This window comes from Clinocottus analis, unplaced genomic scaffold, assembly GCF_023055335.1.
Source record: "Clinocottus analis isolate CAN_PGR_092001 unplaced genomic scaffold, fCliAna1.0.p SCAF_35, whole genome shotgun sequence".
In the NCBI taxonomy this organism is placed as follows: Eukaryota; Metazoa; Chordata; class Actinopteri; order Perciformes; family Cottidae; genus Clinocottus; species Clinocottus analis.
Genome location: NW_027176098.1, coordinates 1158 through 20257, shown reverse-complemented (window position 1 = coordinate 20257; position 19100 = coordinate 1158). Strand labels below are relative to the sequence as shown.

Sequence of the window (19100 nt, the reverse complement as noted above, 5' to 3'; positions counted from 1 at the left end):
ACTCAAGTTGTGTCGTATATGATTTATTTTTGCGGTATTTTACCGTCCATCCATACGCACTTACCTGTCTGAGCCCTGATGTTGTACATGCAGAAGCTGGATGTCGTCATATATGTTGATTTTTACATTCCCACCCTTTTCCTACTTTGACTCAAAATATCTGCTTGTTCAACAATAACAGAGTCGTCACTAGTACTACTACACGTTACTAGTATAACGTGTATTTGTACACGCAGCGTGCCGTGTTTGCTCTTTGCAGCCGTTACTTCGTCGCCGCTTCGCCCTTCAATGAAAGTTGAACTACTTTCACCCTGGAGGGAGCAGTTTCCCTCTCGGGTGGAGCTTTGTTGAAATGAAGAGTTACGATGAATCGCTCCACCTCCCTTCGTTTTCTTTTCTTCTTCTCTTCTCTCTCGTCCTCCTCCAACAACTCTCTCAGGTCGTTTTCGTCCGTCTCCTCTCGTGCGTCTCTAACGATCTCAGATTCCAGATGGGATTAGTTTTAGACCCACAGCTGACTGTCCCCCCGTCCTGCTGTGAGAGGATGCTCACACACACACACACACACACACACACGCTAGCACACAAGCTAATATACGATGAACTACATGACATTTCTCTCAAATCTGCCGCAGTTAGAACCAGTAATAACGTCCTCGCTTCAGAGCGTCACGTCGGCCCTGAATGATCCCTGACCCCCCCCCACCACCACCTCGTGACCTTTAACCCTTCGTGGCCTCTCACAGTCGGGGTGTTGTGCCGCGAATGGCTCGCCTCCCTTCCATTGTTTTAAAGTGCTTTCATGCACAAGATATCAGCGTTGCTTCGGAAAATGTGGCTGAATCGCCTTAATCCCACATGAAATCTGAAGCAAAACGGGTCGACATGAATACTTCATAATTCCACGTGGAATATATATTTCTGCCATTTATTTAACTTTTTATTGCACTGCTTTGCCAGTTCTTGAAAATGCCGAGCCTGTACTCTCCATCTGCTAAACTGTAAAGACCCAATCGGTGGTTTTCAAACTGTGGGGCGCGACCCTCTAGTGGGGCGCGGAGGAATTACAGGTGGGGAATCCTTTATTAATCCCACAGTGGGGGGATTATTCTCTGCATTTTACCCATCATCCTTCGTAATGAAGGAGCTTTGTGCTGCTGTGAAGCTATGGGCCTTCAGTGCCTTGCTCAAGGACACTTCAACATGAAGCTATGGGGAGAAAACAGGGATCCAACCGGCTTCCTTGGTCATCTTTTTTGCCAAATATGAGTTATTTTTTGCACATATAGAACTTTATTTACATTGTTTTAACAAAGTGATTGCACATGTTATTAGTTTTTGTCAGATGGAGCAATCTGGTTCACTTGAAAGGGATTTAAACTTTCTTTAATCTACTAATTAAAAAAGCCAAATGGAGGAGTCTCAACCAGTTGGACCATTTTGTTCCCGTTTTCTTGGGGCGGTGGAACATTTTGCTTCCTCCATAGTGGAGCGCGACCAGCAGGGCTTCTGGGCTCAGTCGCTGCTTCTTCATTTAAGTATTCTTTACATAACGATCTGTTTTCCACAGGTTTTTTTTAATTTACAGTGGGGGAGGGGGAGCTGGCCTGTTGCTCACATTTAATTTAAGTCTACACACACACACACACACACACACACACACACACACACACTGGGGTGGAAGGAGGCCATGTCTGAAGACACAACAGCTTCATCCTGCAGCCGTCTTGTCTTTTCTTCCAGCCTCAGCGGTCACGCTGGACTCCCTTCAGTGGACGACACGCACGGCAACTTTTCATTCTTGGAGCGACGCACAAAGACCAGAAGGCGAGGAGGGGAGGGGGGGGGTGTAACAAAAAACAAAAAGGAGGAATGAATGCTTCTCTCTGCTGTCTATGTGACCGTTTCCACATTGCAAAGGGGGTTTGACTCCTGAGAGGAACGAGCGCCGGCTTCCCCGCGAGATGCAATTAGTGTGGAAACAATACACGCAGCGCAACTCCAAATCCTGTTTGTGTGTGTGTTTGTGTCGTCGACGGGCTGTTAGTCGGCTCAGCCGCTGATTGCCGCATCCTATGTTAATATGGGACTCCGAATGACTGACGCTTAAAAGCAACCCCACCTGGCTCCAGTGTGATTGGTGTGTAAACACTGGTGTTGCAGGTTTTTTTGTTTGTTTTTGTTTTCTCCTTCCCGACTGACATCACATACATGTTTTTAAGCCAAAACCATGACGAATCAGAAATGTCTCCTGATCCCACCCCGGACATTCCTCACGCTGCCAGGCCTCCTCTTCATCTCAGCGGAGAGCTGTCACTCACCTCTTTGTCTCGTCCAACTTACCTCGAAGTGTGTGTGTGTGTGTGTGTGTGTGTCTATTTCAAATTGATGTACTGCATGGAAACATGATCTCACTCAGTCAGGCATGGAAGGAGTGGAGACTCCCTGTTTTCCGGACTTCTCCGCTCTCATACTTGTGAGATAAAACCGTCACGGCGCACTCAATTCATCACCCTGTTGAGAAAACACTTGTCTGGTTGCTGTGAAGCTGTTGTTGGCTTGTCTCACGTTACATATCAGCACTTTCGGGAAATTTTTGCGCTTGATTGTGGCAGAATCTCTCTATAAATAATAAGGTTGTGTTAGGTTGCCTCGGGTGTGATTTTACAGATGTAGCAAGTTTTAAAAAAACAACTTTTTACTATTCGGTTTACAACCTTTAAGGTGAAGCTGCAATAACGGATTTTCTTTGGCCATTTGGGGTCACAGGAAACAAGCGTGTCGGCTTATTTTTACACCCGACAGATACGTAATTATCATTCATGTGAACCCACTTAAATCCACTTAAAAAGGCGTGTCTTAAGCACTTAATATATAAACAGTAAGAGTCAAGTTATAAGCCGCTGCTATCTTCGTTGGTTGTCCCTGCTAGCTCCTCACTGTAGCCAGCTAAGGCTGCTGCTAGCTCCTCACTGTAGCCAGCTAAGGCTGCTGCTAGCTCCTCACTGTAGCTAGCTATAGCTGCTGCTAGCTCCTTACTGTAGCCAGCTAAGGCTGCTGCTAGCTCCTCACTGTAGCTAGCTATAGCTGCTGCTAGCTCCTCACTGTAGCCAGCTAAGGCTGCTGCTCGCTCCTCACTGTAGCTAGCTATAGCTGCTGCTAACTCCTCGCTGTCGCTAGCTAGAGGTGCTGCTAGCTCCTTACTGTAGCCAGCTAAGGCTGCTGCTAGCTCCTCACTGTAGCCAGCTATAGATGCTGCTAACTCCTCGCTGTCGCTAGCTAGAGCTGCTGCTAGCTCCTTACTGTAGCCAGCTAGCACTGCTGCTAGCTCCTTACTGTAGCCAGCTAGAGCTGCTGCTAGCTCCTTACTGTAGCCAGCTAGCACTGCTGCTATCTTCTATCTGTAGCAAGCTAGCTCTCGTGCTATCTCCTTACTGTAGCCAGCTATAGCTTCTAGTGGTTCCTCACTGTAGCTAGCTCGAGCTGTTGCTAGCTCCTCGCTGTAGCCAGCTAGCGCTGCTGCTATCTTCTATCTGTAGCAAGCTAGCTCTCGTGCTATCTCCTCGCTGTAGCCAGCTAGCGCTGCTGCTATCTCCCCCGCTGCAGCTGCTGCTTCATGCTTGTCTTTGGTGTTTCTACGAGAACATATTTTAATGGTTTATTGCTTGAAAAAAACCACTTTATTTATCTCACGCTGTCTGTCTTTGTTTTCTCCTCCGTCTTCACCGCTCCTGTCTCTTTAAGGTCCCCCATCGACTCTGACGGGGTTAAAAACATGTGCAGATGCAGTTTTCAAGCTGTGTGTGGAAACACTCACAATATACAAGCTGCAGTGTGAGGAGGGCATGAGGCTAATCTGATTGGCCGGCTGAATCACATGTTTTCTGATCCAGGCAGTGCAGAAATATTTGACAGGGACTCATATGTCATAATCCTGTTGAAGTGATGTGGGAGGGAAATGACCACACTTGGAGATTCATGGAGACATGTTTTATTCTTTTCTGTGAGGGTTGAATCGAAGTGATAAGAAAGACTTATGACCACGATACATACGTTAGTCCTGTGCTTTGACCACCACAGTTCAGACACACACACACACACACACAAACAGTTCCTGTGTGTGTTTTCTAGTGCTTTAACCACCAAAGTTCACACAAACACACATAATTCCTGTGTGTGTGTGTGAACTTTGGTAGTTAAAGCACTAGAAAACACACACAGGAACTGTTTGTGTGTGTGTGTACGCGTGTGCTAGTGTATGTGTGCGTGCATGTGTGAACTTTGGTGGTGAAGGCACTCCTACACACACACGCACATGAATTATGTATGTGTGTATGTATGTATGTTTGTGTGTGTGTGTGTGTGTGTGTGTGTGTGTGTGTGTGTGTGTGTGTGTGTGTGAACTTTGGTGGTTAAAGCACTAGAAAACACACACCTTAACTATTTGTGTGTGTGTATGCGTGTGTGTGTGAGAGAGTGTTTAGGATTGCCTTCACCACCAAAGTTCACACACACACAGAGGAATTGTGTGTGTGTGTGAGAGAGAGAGTTTAGGATTGCCTTCACCACAAAAGTTCTCACACACACACACACACACGTACATGCATACACACAAACACACGCACAAAGAGTTTCTGTGTGTGTTTTCTAGTGGTTTAACTACCAAAGTTCACACACACACACACACACACACACACACACACACAGGAATTATGTGTGTGTGTGTGTGTGTGTGTGTGTGTGTGTAAGTGTTTAGGAGTGTTTTAATCACCGAAGTTCACGCATACACAAACATAATTCCTGTGTGTGTGTTCAGGAGTGCTTTAACCACCAAAGTGAAAACACACACACACACCTCCTTCTCCCCCCCCCCCCCCCCCCCCCCTCTCCCACTCCCTCCATGTTCCTTCCTGCTTCCTGTCCCGCTGTCCGCTGCACAGGAAGTCTGGTCGTGCTACTGAGCCGCTGCAGAAGCCTGAGAGTCACCGAGCAGCGGCGGAGCGACGCGCTGCGTTTCATTTGTTCCTCCGGGTCGTCTGATCTCGGCCTCCCGCCTCTCACATTGTGTCTCACACAAACGGCTCCTGGGGTCTTCAACTCCGAGCGCACAAAGCCGCCGCTTGCGCTCCGTGTTTAACCACCTGCTGACCCTCGGCTCGGCCATCGGGGGGTGAGCTGCGTCCAGCCGTCCGTCTGCGGCCGCCGGCACCTGCAGGCTGGAAGACGACGGCTCTCTGCTGTGAGGACTCGCCGCTACGTCAGCGCCGGGTTTGAAGAATCCACCCGGTCCAGTTCAGTTCAAACCTAAAGTCAGCAGACTTCTTCGCTGGAGTGACGAGCTCTGAGGGGTCGTGACCTCCAGCTCCCCAAAAACCAACGCTGGGGCTTCTGCTTCGATGAGGTCATGCCTGGTCGGAGGAGGAAGAGGAGGAGGAGGAGGAGGAGCGACTTTCGACCTCCTGACCCGAGTCAGAGTCAGAGTTCACGTCATGAGAAAGGACTCGACCCGACACCCCCCCCAATACCCAAAAAAAACATGCGCGGCGCTCACGGGCTGCGACCTTCTGCCGTGACCTTCACCAGGAGGTCAAGTTTAGAGGTCGACGTGGCAACATTCTGAGATATCAGAGTTTTATTTTGTCTGTGTGTGTGTCTTTGTGTGTGTGTGTGTTTGTGAGTGTCTGTGTGTGTGTGTGTGTATCTGTTTCTGGGTTTCTGTGTGTGTGTCTGTGTGTTTGCGTAATGAATGTGTGTGTGTGTGTCTGTTTCTGTGTGTGTGTGTGTCTGTGTGTTTGAGTAGTGAATGTGTGTCTGTGTGTGTGTTTCTCTTTTATTGGGCTCATCCATACCATCACATTTTAGGCTCCCGTAACCTGGCAACTGCAGGTTTTGGCTGGTTACCATGGCGAGCACCCATTGAGTGACGTCTATGGCCCTGTTTGCCCCACACACACACACACACACACACACACACACACACACACACACACACACACACCCTGTCCTACCACCCCCAACTCTCCACATAGACACACACACTCACTTAACCCCTCACTCACACACACCTCGACCCTGAACACACACCCCGAACACACACCCATCAGACACACACCCTGAACACACACCCTGAACACACACCCTGAACACACACCCCTCACACACACCCTCTCTGTCCTCTGTGTGACGAGAGGTCTGGACCTTCAGAGAGTCTTTGTGTCTGAAAGCTCACGAGGAACAAGACCGTAGACTCGACCTCACAGCGTCCTTCATGACGTCACCTAGTGTTTCACTCTGTCACCGCGGGACTCGACCTCACGGTGTCCTTCATGACGTCACCTCGTGTTTCACTCTGAGTTTCATGACTTCAGAAAGGAACTTTTTTTTTCTTTTTTTTTTAACAAATTGGTCAAAACCACGTGAGAGGATCTGAACATGTGACTGAGTGCCGCGTCAACAGATCCATCTCCATGACTCCATCCGCTGACGAAGACTCTGGACACACTATTGCGTCACTATTTGCGTCATTATTGTGTTTTATGTGGCGCTACAAGAAGCCGTGCCATGAGAAGTGACGTGAACACAGCGAGCCAACAGCACGTGATGAGCTCTGCAGTCCAGTCAGTGCGGTTACATGGATTCGAATAACTGGCTTAGTCCGACTAAAATCGAATTATCCAGTTCATGTAAACACCTTTATTCGAATAACTGCGGTCCGACTACGATCCGATTAACACCCCTGGATAACTCGATTCGATTCGATTGATAATTCGAATAACGCTGCATGTAAACGCTGAATCGGATCGGAACTGGACAATGCGTTTGTGCGCATGCTCAAGATCCCGCCGCCTCCTCCCTCCCGCCCTCCCAGGTCGTGACCCGGAAGTCGAAAGAGACGATAAGTTGTCACGGCCGGCAGAAACAAACAAACGTAAAAGTCGGGTTACGAGCCGATACTACCTTCGGTGGGTGTCTCTGCTAGCTCCCTGATGTAGCCAGCTAGCGCTGCTGCTAGTTCCCTGTTTGCTCTGCGCTAGCTCCCCGACAACCACCGAAGCTAGCGGGGTTCTCTCCATTATGAAGAGTGAAGCGGTCAAGCGGAGATGGCTGTATCACCACTACATGTAATGAAAACAGCGCCACCTGTCGTATCGGATATGACATGCATTCGGCCAATGATTCGATTTATTCACTGCCATGTATATTCGGATAACAGCAGTTGCCCCGAGAGAGAGCATAGTCCGACTAAAGCAAGATTCGAATTATTACCAGCATGTAAACGCACTGAGTGGAGGTGAAAGTCAGACATTCTGCATCGCCATGTTTCCCTCTTTTAAGAGCCCATATGACCCGCTAAGAATCTTAAGTGACCAGCAAAACAAGTATGATAATCTGCTGTAATCCAGTCACAGTGTTGACTCAGAGGAGTGTGACTGGAGGACTGAAGCATCTTGTGTTTCTTTCTATGGTTCATGTTTCACTGCTTTTATGTCGGCGCCTCTCAGTGTATTTGTTTGCGTCATCGTGGTGCCCACGAAGCATCTGTGCGGGTAAAACCATTTGTTTTAAAGTGACAGCGCAGGGTAATCTGTTGTGGTGGAGCCAGAGCATCCATCCATCCCTCCCGCCTGCCTGGCACCGCCCTGGTTGGAGGGAGACGGGAAGCTCGCCACCCACGGGTGGATGAAGTGACACGCGGGAAGACGATTCCAGGAACTTTCTCCAGCTCTGGTCTGAAGGCCTTTCATTGACTGCGGGGCGAGGAGGGTTTGGGAGGAGGAAGGGAGGGGGTGGGGTGGAGTATTGTGAGTTGAACAGCGGAGCCCCCACTCCGGCTGAATGGGCATTGTCATCTGGATTTCTATGGCGAACCCAAAATACTTTCTCTCGCCGTGGGGGGTTTTCTGGATCCACGGTGGGAACGGCACGCATTACGCACAGCCGCGCAGGGCTCTGTACGCTCAGCAAGAACACACTTAAAACTGGACCATTTCAAGACAATATATTCAGTTTAATCTTAATAAAAATGACACAATATTGCATCTGCGTGTACACGAATAATGAATCATCATTTACATCAAAGGACAACAAACGAAACAGGAGAAACAGAAGTTTGTTCGGAGTATTTCTGAAAAAAAAAGAAAAGAAACTTCCTGCTGTGACAGTGTTGAAACAACAAAACACACACACTAACACACGCACACACACACACACACAAAAGAAACGTCGCAGGTGCTCAGTGCAGCCGGATAGCGGACTGTAATAACATTTCATGTTGTGACCCACAGATTCCAGACGCTCTCCGGAATTTACAGGTCCGAAAATAATAGACTGCAAAATGTTCACAGTCGCCGCCATCAAGTTCTGAAACGACACACACACACAAGTCTGGCCGAGCTTTATTGGGGCGCACTTTCTCCTCCTGGCTCTTTACTGCTGGGAGACTTTGTTGAGTCCTCAACATGTCGGCGCTGTGGTTCCACTACAGAGGAAACGGGAACGTGTGGGAGTGCAGTCATTCTGTTACTGTACAGCATTGTGCTGACAATGCACATCAAGGCAAAACAAAGTGTATATATTCGATGGCAAGAGCTCCTCTAAGAAAACTATATTTTTTGTTGCAGTTACAGCGGTACACAAGTCAAAACATTAATAATTTCGAAGACATACAAAAGCAGGTACCTAACAAAGATACTCCTGTTTGTTGTGAGCTACCTCTTGTAGTCGATAGTCTTTAAAAAAAATAAAAAAATCTCCTGTTGAACAAGTTGTGGTCCGAGTTTTGTAAAAAAAAAAAAAAAAACACAGCAGATGTGCCTCCATTGATTTTCAAAGTTCAGATTCTAAAAAAACAACAACTGCAGGTGCAAAGATGAAGTCCATCAAAAAAAAGAAGAGTTTTTTTTTAGCTGCAGGTCACTTTTACGCACCGCGCGTCCGCGACTTCGCTACACGTAATTCCTCTTGTCGTACTCCCCTCCGTTCGGCGTGGCTCTCTTGGTCGGCGCGTATTTCGCAGAGTATCCGGAGTTCCCGCTGGAGGGGCAGGAGCAGCACAGCATCGAGCCCCCGATCAGCAGCAGCGCCGAGGCCGCCCAGCCGATGTAGAGCGCGGCGCCGATCTCCCTCTTCTTGGACGGCGGCACCTGCGGGTTGTAGAAGTCCGAGATGATGTTGTTGGCCATCCAGCAGAGCGGCACCAGCACGAACAGCGCGCTGAGGATGTACACGACCCCTCCGGCGTTCACCACCCGGGCTTTCACGTACTCGACGCGGATGCAGTTGGTGCACTGCGCCCCCGCGATCACCACCATGAGCCCCAGCACGCCCATCACCGAGGAGATGATGGTGAGCGCGCGGGCCGCTTGGAGGTCGTGGCTGAGCGCGAGGACGGAGTCGTGCACCTTGCACTGCATCTGGCCCGTGCTCTGCACCACGCACGACATCCACAAGCCGTCCCAGATCGTCTGCGCCACCACGATGTTGGCCTCGATGAACGCCGTCACCTTCCACATGGGCAGAGCGCACGACACCATCACCAGGAGCGAGCCGATGACGCAGAACGAGAGTCCCAGGATCTCCAGACCGGCAGACACCATTTTCCCCCCTCTCTTTGCGTTCAGTCAAGTCCGTCTGGGAACTTTTCCAAAACTCTCTCCCGCTCTCTCTCTCCCTAAAAGTCTCTTCTCGAGCGCAAAAGGTACAGTTCTTGCTCTTTATCTCTTGAGTTCCTCGCCTCGACGTGAAGGAGCCGCGGTCGTTAGTTGCGCATCACTCACCACATCGGAGACGTAAGAGCGAGACAGCAGCTCCGGGTCTCTTTGTTGGAGAGGCGATGTGAAAACAACTGGAATCACAGTAGCACCGGACCACGAATATCTGCGGGCTGGTGGTGTGTGTGTGTGTGTGTGTGTGAGAATGTGTGTGTTGAGGGGGGTGAGGGGAGGATGTACGGACTCGATGAGAAACTTTTCATCCAATCAGCTGCCGCCGCATCCTCGGGGGACCAATTGAAAGGCAGGAAAGTTGTGAGGCTGAATAAAGCGGTCCAGAGCGCATTGTGCGTTTGAACAGTTATTTACAATGAATAGGAGGAGAGGGGGAGGAAGGAGAGGGGGGGGGGGGCGCACGGGGTGCTTTAAGGCTGTGGAGCAGCTGAAACGCAGGGGTTGGGTGAATCACGGCACTTGTTGTTGGGTTTTTCAGCCTCTAATGCCACGTGTCTGCGGCGTGTCCACGCAGATTAAAATGGTGGATTCACACCCAATTGTGTAAGTGGCTCTTAATTGTCTGCCTTAAAAATGACACATGGAATGAAGAAAGAAAAGAAGTAGTCGTGTTTATTTGAAATGGAGGCTATTCACAGCTTCATCTGCTGCGTGTTCACGAAGAGAGAACAACACTTTTCTGTTTCCCTGAGATTGTCAGGATCTTTATTGTTCATCATATTTGTTGCACCAGAAATATCCCCAAACGAACTTGATGGTGTTTTTCTACAATCTAATTAAATATCAGAACAAAACACACAGAGCCAGCACATTGGAACCAGTACATGATTTAAGTAATGATAATATTTTGACACAACCTTTTTTCTACTATAAGTGGCACTATCACATGTAAAACTTAGATTAAAGCATTGCATTTAAATTGTTGTTCAAGTATAAAACTTGTCATTCAAATTGGTTCTAAATGCTTAATTTACTATGTTGTAACTATAGTGTTGGCCAATCCCTTCAAAAATATATAATTAAAGTGAAAAAAGTCATTGATTGTGTTTCGTATTCAACATTTAAAGTAATGTCCAAAATTGAGACAAAATTATGAGATACAAAGTCATAATTATGAGATATAAAGTCATATATTATGAGCTAGAAAGTCTTAATTATGGGACAGAAAGTCATAATTATGAGACAGAAAGTCGAAATAATGAGATAATAAAGTTCAAAAAGCCAACAGTTATAATAATGACTTTTTATCTCATAATTTCGACTTTCTATCTCATGATTATGACTTTCAAACTCACAATAAGTCAAAGTGTGAGATAAAAAGTCATAATTATGAGATAGAAAGTCATAATTATGAGATAGAAAGTCATAATTTTGAGATAGAAAGTCATAATTATGAGATAGAAAGTCATAATTATGAGACAAAGTCGAAATAATGAGATAATAAAGTTGAAAAAGCCAACAGTTATAATGACTTTTTATCTCATAATTTCAATCTCAATCTCACAATAAGTCAAAGTGTGAGATAAAAAGTCATAATTATGAGATAGAAAGTTGAAAGTATGAGATAAAAATGTATAATTATGAGATAAAAAGTCATTATTATAAATGCTGCACTTTTTTGTGGACTTTCCATCTTAAAATGTGGACTTTCTGTTTCATAATGATAGCTTTTTATCTCACCATGTGTTGTTCTTGTACTGGTCGTAATGGTCTCCCATAGTGAACCGTAATGGCGCCCAGTGGCGCAAGCAAAAAAAAAAGCCCAAACGACGGAGCCTGCAGGGACGCGCGAGGGGCGGAGCCGCCGCTCGGGAACAACTTCCGGGTTTCCCTTCCTGGGACAGCGCGCGAGGCGAACGGCTCCTGTCGACTCACAAGTGTTCAAAGTTTACGCACAGGTAAGGACCGACTCATGGCGGTGTTGTGTTGCGTCTTCTTTTGTTTGAATGAGGCGGTGGAGGGAAAAGAAACGGAAGACACACCGGAGAGTCCGCTGAAGCCTTTCGCTGGCAACACGACACCCGCCGCGAGAGCAACTGTTGCGGCGAAAAGTTTGACATGTAGCGTTGACAAAAGTTTCTGCGCGCGCATCGCACCTAAAAAAAAAAAAAAAGTCGGTTTTTAATCAAAGGACGTGTTTGTTTTTCTTCCCCCGAGCCCAGTTTAATGTCAAACACGGTATTTCTCCGCGCACGTACCACTGAAAACCGTCCCGGGGCCAGTGGATGTGTGCGGGACTCGACCAGTGTCTGTCAGACTGGGTGTGGTGGGCATCCAACTGTTGAGAGGCCTTCCCAGTCTGCCCCTCTCCCTCAGTGGTGAAGCAATGATTTGTACTCCCCAAAGTTATTTCACCACGACGCTGAAGGTCCAATACCTTTTTTTTATAACAAAAAAACCCACTCCATGCCTTTTGGGCTCATTTATTGTCCCATTGTTCTTCCAGGGGAACTCCCCGCACTCCACTTGACCGAAACAAACACCTCAATGAGAGCCATTATAAAAAAAAGCAATAAAATAAATGAAATCAGCTAATCAGACGTGCCTTTCAAAGCATTGACTTCCTGTGAAAACCCCGCTCTGTGGGACATTCCTGGACCCAGGAAGTCGCTCTCTAACATCCGATCGATCCCTGACCTTTTGATTGCGAAGGCCTGTTTAGCGCGAGATGAATTTGGTGTTTAGAGAACACAATAACAGCAGGGAGGGGGGAACAATACCGTATTCCCATAATGTGTCCGTCTGAGATGTGGCCGAGGGCCACCATTGAAGAGTTATCATCCATCTCTGCTGGTTGAAAATGTGTATGTTATGTTTGCCTTCCTTCCCTATGAAAGGCCCTTTTCGACAGTAAAATAAAAAAAAATGACGAGATTAAAAGTCGTAATTATGAGACGGAAAGTCATAATTATGAGATAGAAAGTCATAAAAATGAGTAGAAAGTCATAAATATGAAATAAAAAGTCTTAGTTATGAGATCATCTCGGGGCTCTGATGCAGCCACCTTCACCGTTCTCTCCGTGACCTTGTCCCCTTCCTGTGACCTTGTCCCCTTCCTGTGACCTTGTCCCCTTCCTGTGACCTTGTCTCTTTAAACACTGTGTTGACCCTGGAGACACACCAGAGCTCTGAGCTGAGGAGGAGACCGAGTGGACCTGACGACGGGCCAGAGCTCTGACCACGCAGCAGAACCTCTTACCTCAAATAACTTTCATCCCTTAACGGGTACCAGATGTATCCTCATACTTCCTTATATTTCCACATACTTCCTTATACTTCCTCATACTTCCTTATACTTCCTCATACATCCTCATACTTCCTCATACTTCCTCACATTCCTCGTACTTCCTCGTACTTCTTCATACTTCTTCATACTTCCTCATACTTCCTTATGCTTCCTCATACTTCCTTATACTTCCTCATACTTCCTCATACTTCCTTATGCTTCCTCATACTTCCTCACATTCCTCATACTTCCTCGTACTTCTTCATACTTCCTCATACTTCCTTATGCTTCCTCATACTTCCTTATACTTCCTCATAGTTCCTCATACTTCCTTATGCTTCCTCATACTTCCTCACATTCCTCGTACTTCCTCGTACTTCTTCATACTTCTTCATACTTCCTCATGCTTCCTCATACTTCCTCACATGCCTCGTACTTCTTCATACTTCCTCGTACTTCCTCATACTTCCTCATACTCTTACTTCCTTATGCTTCCTCAACTTCAACAAGCATTTAAACTTATAAACAACAACAAAACCAGCTTTAGTCACAGTGTTAGTTTCACAATTCATCATCAATTCATTATAGCTGCTGTACGACTTCCTGTGTGTGTGTGTGTGTGTGTGTGTGTGTGTGTGTTTGTGTGTGTGTGTGTGTCGAGGTGTCTATGCATGTGTGTATGTAAGTGTCTATGAGTATGTGTGTGTGTATGTGTGTGCCCCGCTGGTTTCCTCATGGTTCTTGAAAGGGTTTTTCATTCCATGTATTGTTCCTCCTCCTCCTCCTCTTCCTCCCTTTGGCCTCCTGTATTTCTAAATCCACGGCTTAAAAACCAGTATCATACTTTTTATTACAGTCTCCCAGCCCTCCTAGCCCCCCTAAGAGTTACTTAATTACACCCCCCCCCCCTCCTTTAAACACGACTTTATTACGCTCGCTACCTCTCACATCCCTCGTTGCTGTGGTCAGTTGCCAGAGTTTTGTGTGTGTGTGTGTGTGTGTGTGTGTGTGTCCAGGACGTGGAAACGGTTGTTTCAATGTTTCCAGCGAGAGCAGAAAGGCTTTAATCCGCGGGGGAAGCGGGCGTGCGGGCCGTCAGGAAGGTGAACAGTTCTACCAGAACCGTGGTTCTGCCGCGTCGGCCTCTCGTGGCGCTCCTCCAGCCCATAAATCAACTTTTAAATGAATCACACGCCGGGCACTTTGGCTTCACTAAGGTGGCATTTCTTTCCCAATTGTTTGGCCCAAACTGCTCTAATCTCCCCCCTACGTCTGGGCCCGGTGGTGGCTGTGTGTGTGTGTGTGTGAGTGAGTGAGTGTGTGTGTAAGAGTCTCAGCAGCCCGGCTGGTTTTAAATGGCCGCTCATAAGAGCGTCTCATTGAAGTGAGCGCCTCCTGCTCGGTCCGTCCCGTAGTGTTTGTCTTTGTGATATTACAACTGCGATATTGGAGCCGTTTAATTAATCTGCCGCCGGTGTAAACCGCCGGTTCCCACAGAGCGGAGGAATAACAGTGGGAGGGGTGTGTGTGTGTGTGTGTGTGTGTGACACACTTGGAGACGCCTGTGTGGGCCGCTTCAGTAAAATAGATGTCCATTAACAATGAAAACACACTTTTTATTGGGCTGAACCGTTTGAGCTAGTGGAGGCTCACATTTATGAAGATAGATTTGTGTCTTTTTTACCTGAGCAAATTTCTAGTGAATTATCTCCAAATCTTTGCTCTCAATAGAAAAAATGCTCTCTTCAAAAAAAGGTCTAAAAAAAAATGTCTAAAAAAATTCTCCAATTTTTTTTTCCTCTCTCCAAAATGTTTTTTTTTCTAAAAAAAAAAAAAATGTCCCCAAATTTTTTTTTGTCTCCTAACATTTTGTCCTCCCCAAAAAAATAGGCGCTCAAAAAAAAAAAGAATTTTCAATTTTTTTTTTCTCAAAAAAAAAAAAAAAATCTCCCTCCAAAAAATTCTCCAATTTTTTTTTCTCTCCAAAATGTTTTTTTTCTGGAAAAAAAAATGTCCCCAAAAAATTTTTTGTCTCCCAAAATTTTTTCCTCCTAAAAAAAAATAGGCGCTCAAAAAAAAAATTCTCAATTTTTTTTTTTGCAAAAAAAAAATAAATTCTCCCAAATATTTTTTTTTCTCTCCCAAAATGTTTTGGGGAAAAAAAAATTCTCCCAAAAAAAAATTGGGCTCCAAAAATGTTTGTCTCTCCAAAACAAAATATGCTCTCAAAAACGCTCTCTCAAACCAAAAAAAAATCTCCCAAAAAAAACAAAAAATCTCTAAAAAAAAAATCTCTCAATTATATTTTCTCCCTTTCTTTTCATCAGACTGGCTCCCCTGGTTTGACCTTTTGACCCTGAGGCTGTAGCTAGCGCCCTACATGCTCCCGACATGCGGGCCGGGACCTGAATGTGGTCGGTGGGGGAGGGGGTGGTGGGGTGATGGGGTGATGGGTGAGGGGGGGGAGGCGCGTGTTCTCCCTCCTCGCCGCCCTGCTGTAGGAAGGCCTTCAGGAACCAGAGGCATAAACATCCATTGTTCTGGCGGCGAGCGCGCTGAAACCTCCCCGTCAGAGCGAGCGCCCTCTGAGCGCCCACGGAGGAACTAAACCATCTCTCACTCATAACGGCGAGGAACGGCTTCCCCAAAGTGTCCATTACGGTGTGTGTGTGTGTGTGTGTCGCGTGCCAAATAGCGGGAGGGTCAATCCAGATTCCCATGACACCCTCTTCCTCCTCCTCATCCTCCTCCTCCTCAACGTTACATAACCAGAGTGCGCCTCGTTCTAATGCTTATCACACTCCACCTGTCAAGGGCCAGTGTGTCGGTGATGAAGCGAGAGCCTGTTCTTCCTGCTCCGTCACTGTGGGGCCAATTTATCAAGCGGGCTTGTTGCTCTGTCGGCCGGCCGGGCTCGTTTAGGATGGGAGGGAGCGAGGGAGGGAGGGAGGAAAGGAGGGAAGGAGGTAGGAAGCAAGCAAAGAGGACGATTAAATGGGAGTCTGGGAACAGCCTTTCTTTGCCGAGGAAGCACTTAATCTCTTCCTCCTTCCGCGTGACGCTGTCGGCCTTCATGTGCAGAGCCGGTGTACGATTTTTACAACACGCGTGTCCTCTGCCGAGCTCCTCTTTAGCATCACGGAGATGATGGTGATGAAGATTTGTGACGTAAAGGAAACTGCGGCTTCATTGCTCCGAGGACGTCGAGCGTCAATGCAGACTACAGCGTTCTTTCAGCAACATCGTAGCAGCGCAGGAATGAATGCGGCACACACAACTTCTCTCGTAGCACTGACAGACAGCCGCCTTCGCTAACATGCTACGCTACCTGCTCTTAAAGGGGCAGTCACCCTTTGACCTTAGTGAATATGTCCACTACATGAAAGCGATTTCCTTTTGCCCAAAACTCTCTCTCCTGTCTCGAAAAGAAACTTCCATCTTTGTCCCTTTTTGAATTCTCCAGGTAGATCTTAATGGAGATGTTTGGAGGAAGCGTTCGGCTGCTAGCAGGAAGAACGAAGCTCACTAATCTGATATCATTTTATTCACCTCTTCATTTCCTCTTACTTTCTCTTTCTGTCTCAGACTTTTCCAGTAAGCAGCGGCGATGTCTCAGTCGGGGGAGAAAGGGAAGGTGAGTAACGCCTTTCAGTTTTTCCAGAGAATTCACGAGGAAGGTGGGAGGGGTGTGTGTGTGTGTGTGTGTGTGTGTGTGTGTGTGTGTGTGTGTGTGTTTCTAACGAGGCAGCCTCGATTAACGCTGACGTCGCTGCTAATCTCACGCGCGCACACTCGGCGCTGGCATCCAGAGAGGATGTCCTGTATATTCATGCGTTAAGTGTTTTCAGCGGCCGGCGCTTTATTGCCCCGTTGAAACGGCTCCATGATGTGCATCATCTTCCATCTTCACTCGCACCTTTTCTTTTTCCCCACACCTCATAAAAAAAAGGACGAGAAAAGTAGGTCACGAGTCGTAAAACGTAGGAAAAATCACTCCACGGTGGTCACGCGCCAGTTCATGAATTGCATCTTTTTTTTTCACAATTTGTGCGCTTTTTGTTGTTGTTGTGTGCGCTCTCCAGTTCCCGGATGCGGCGGGTTACGTCGGGTTCGCCAACCTCCCGAACCAAGTGCACCGGAAGTCTGTGAAGAAAGGCTTTGAGTTCACCCTCATGGTTGCAGGCGAGCGATCCTTTTCATTTAAAACTAGACGGACATCATTTTCTTTTTCTCCAGAACGGCGCTCTTATTCTCCGTGTGTGTTTTATTTCCAGGGGAGTCCGGCCTCGGCAAGTCGACGCTTATAAACAGCCTGTTTCTCACGGATCTCTACCCTGAACGCTACATCCCCGGTGCAGCAGGTACACACACACAGACACACACACATGTATGCATACGCATACACAAATATGCACCCTGTAATAATAGAGAAATGTCTGGTGCAATGTCTCCAGCGGCGCATTATTTCCAGAGGAATGCTGGGAATGCCTGAGTCTCCGAATGCGAGCGCGCCGCTTCTGATGACTTTGACTCTGAACTTGAACACGATCATCCGGGCGCGGATAAGAGAAGGAGAAAGGGAAAACTAGCGGCCGCGTGTTAATAACAATAATGTTATTATTATTATTTTAAATATTAATAAAGTTCCTTTGTTCCCGCGCTTCCGCAGAGAAGATCGAGAGGACGGTTCAGATCGAGGCGTCGACCGTGGAGATCGAGGAGCGAGGGGTGAAGCTTCGCCTCACCGTGGTCGACACGCCCGGATACGGCGACGCCATCAACAGCCAGGACTGGTGAGGAAGGAGGAGGGAAGGAGGGAAGGAGGAAGAGAGGGAGGAAGAGAAGGAGGAAGGGAGAGAGGAAGGGAGGGAGGGTGGCGGCGGCCATTGAGACACTGCCTTCCACTGTGGCCTCCTCTATTTCTAGTTGATTTTCCCGGCATGACACTCTCTCAAGAGAGGAGGAAGAGGGAAGGAGAGAGAGGGAGGGAGAGAGAGAGAGGGAGGAGGAAGAGGAGGAGGAGGAGGAGGAGGAGGAGGAGGAGGAGGAGGAGGAGGAGGAGGAGGAGGAGGAGGAGGAGGAGGAGGAGGAGGAGGAGGAGGAGGAGGAGGCCGTGTTTCCTGTATATTGGTGTGTTCTCTCATCCTTCTCCTCAACGACTCCCTTCATCAAGTTTCATCCCAAAAACTCCTGACCGGCTGCCTCTGCATTCCCTATGTCTGGATTTACCGTGTGTGTGTCTGTGTGTGTGTCTGCGTGTGTGTCTGCGTGTGTGTCTGTCCGTCCGTCCGTCTCTCGTCTCCAGCTTCAAGACCATCATCCAGTACATCGACAATCAGTTCGAGCGGTACCTCCACGACGAGAGCGGCCTGAACCGGAGGCACATCGTGGACAACCGGGTGCACTGCTGCTTCTACTTTATATCCCCGTTTGGACACGGGTAAGCCAGCACCCACGGGCACCCACGAGCACCCACGAGCACCCACGATCTGTCCTCATCGCCCTCTTTGCCTCCTCCTCCGTCAGCCTGAAGCCTCTGGACGTGGAGTTCATGAAGGCCATCCACAGCAAGGTCAACATCGTCCCGGTCATCGCCAAGGCCGACACGCTCACCCTGAGGGAGAGGGACCGCCTGAAGAGGAGGGTGGGTTCACACACACACACACACACACACACACACACACACACACACACACACACAGACCTAAAGCCGTTCTTTCTTTCAATCATTTTAGTTTTAAGTTTTTACAAGTCACACATTACCTCAGTGCAAAAAGAAGAAACACACACCACCTCCACGTCCGTTGACATCCCCGTGGATCGCGGCGGCGTGCTCCTCGTCTTCCTGACGAGGCTAAAAGGGGGCGGGGCCTGCGCAGGAAGACCTGCGTGGTGTTGTGTATAATATCGAGGCGGCTCATCACATCGACACGTCCAGGACCATCCCAGATACGTCCTGTTGGACGCGACCCAGCGCTGCTGCCTGCTCGCTCCTCGACTTCCTGAGAAGAGGGAGGAGGGGTGAGGTGAGGGTGAGGAGGGGGAGGGAGGGGCAGGAGTGCAATGCCACAGCACTGATAACCTCTGCTCTGTACTCACCCAACACCTCCAGTCTTTCAAACAGAAGACATGCAGGAAGCGTTCTTGTT

At 47.9% G+C, this 19100-nt stretch overlaps 3 protein-coding genes across 4 annotated transcripts in view; 1 reads left to right on the top strand and 2 right to left on the bottom strand.

Annotated features, from left to right (window-relative positions):
• psat1 (phosphoserine aminotransferase 1) overlaps positions 1–7086 on the bottom strand; it is a 201849-nt gene extending 194763 nt beyond the window's left edge. The window contains exon 1 of the mRNA XM_068596266.1: positions 6958–7086. The gene's annotated coding sequence lies outside the window, so the exon portion shown is untranslated. The remainder of the gene's footprint in view (positions 1–6957) is intronic.
• Positions 7087–8012: 926 nt separating this feature from the next.
• On the bottom strand, positions 8013–9913 carry cldn5a (claudin 5a). Its single transcript, XM_068596229.1, has one exon. The coding sequence runs from the start codon at positions 9594–9596 to the stop codon at positions 8946–8948; it is 651 nt and encodes a 216-aa protein (XP_068452330.1). The 5' UTR covers positions 9597–9913; the 3' UTR covers positions 8013–8945.
• A 1619-nt stretch (positions 9914–11532) lies between these two features.
• On the top strand, positions 11533–18875 carry LOC137799488 (septin-2). Of its 2 annotated transcripts, XM_068596281.1 has the most exons (7): positions 11533–11623; positions 16537–16585; positions 17034–17133; positions 17226–17312; positions 17621–17744; positions 18257–18391; positions 18478–18875. In XM_068596281.1, exons 2-7 carry the CDS (start codon positions 16559–16561, stop codon positions 18854–18856), a joined length of 852 nt encoding a protein of 283 aa, XP_068452382.1. In that variant the 5' UTR covers positions 11533–11623; positions 16537–16558; the 3' UTR covers positions 18857–18875. The 2 variants fall into 2 exon arrangements, with proteins under 2 accessions (XP_068452382.1, XP_068452383.1); XM_068596282.1 differs by lacking the exon at positions 18478–18875 and having other exon boundaries at positions 18257–18395.
• The last annotated feature ends 225 nt before the right edge of the window (positions 18876–19100 follow it).

What these genes read in the sequence shown, in the direction of transcription:
- cldn5a (XM_068596229.1), bottom strand. Translation starts at nt 9,596, where the DNA reads ATGGTGTCTGCCGGTCTGGAGATCCTGGGACTCTCGTTCTGCGTCATC.
- LOC137799488 (XM_068596281.1), top strand. Translation starts at nt 16,559, where the DNA reads ATGTCTCAGTCGGGGGAGAAAGGGAAG. An exon ending in AGTCGGGGGAGAAAGGGAAG is followed by an intron (nt 16,586 to 17,033) that starts GTGAGTAACGCC and finishes TGCGCTCTCCAG; the next exon opens with TTCCCGGATGCGGCGGGTTA. An exon ending in CTACATCCCCGGTGCAGCAG is followed by an intron (nt 17,313 to 17,620) that starts GTACACACACAC and finishes GCGCTTCCGCAG; the next exon opens with AGAAGATCGAGAGGACGGTT.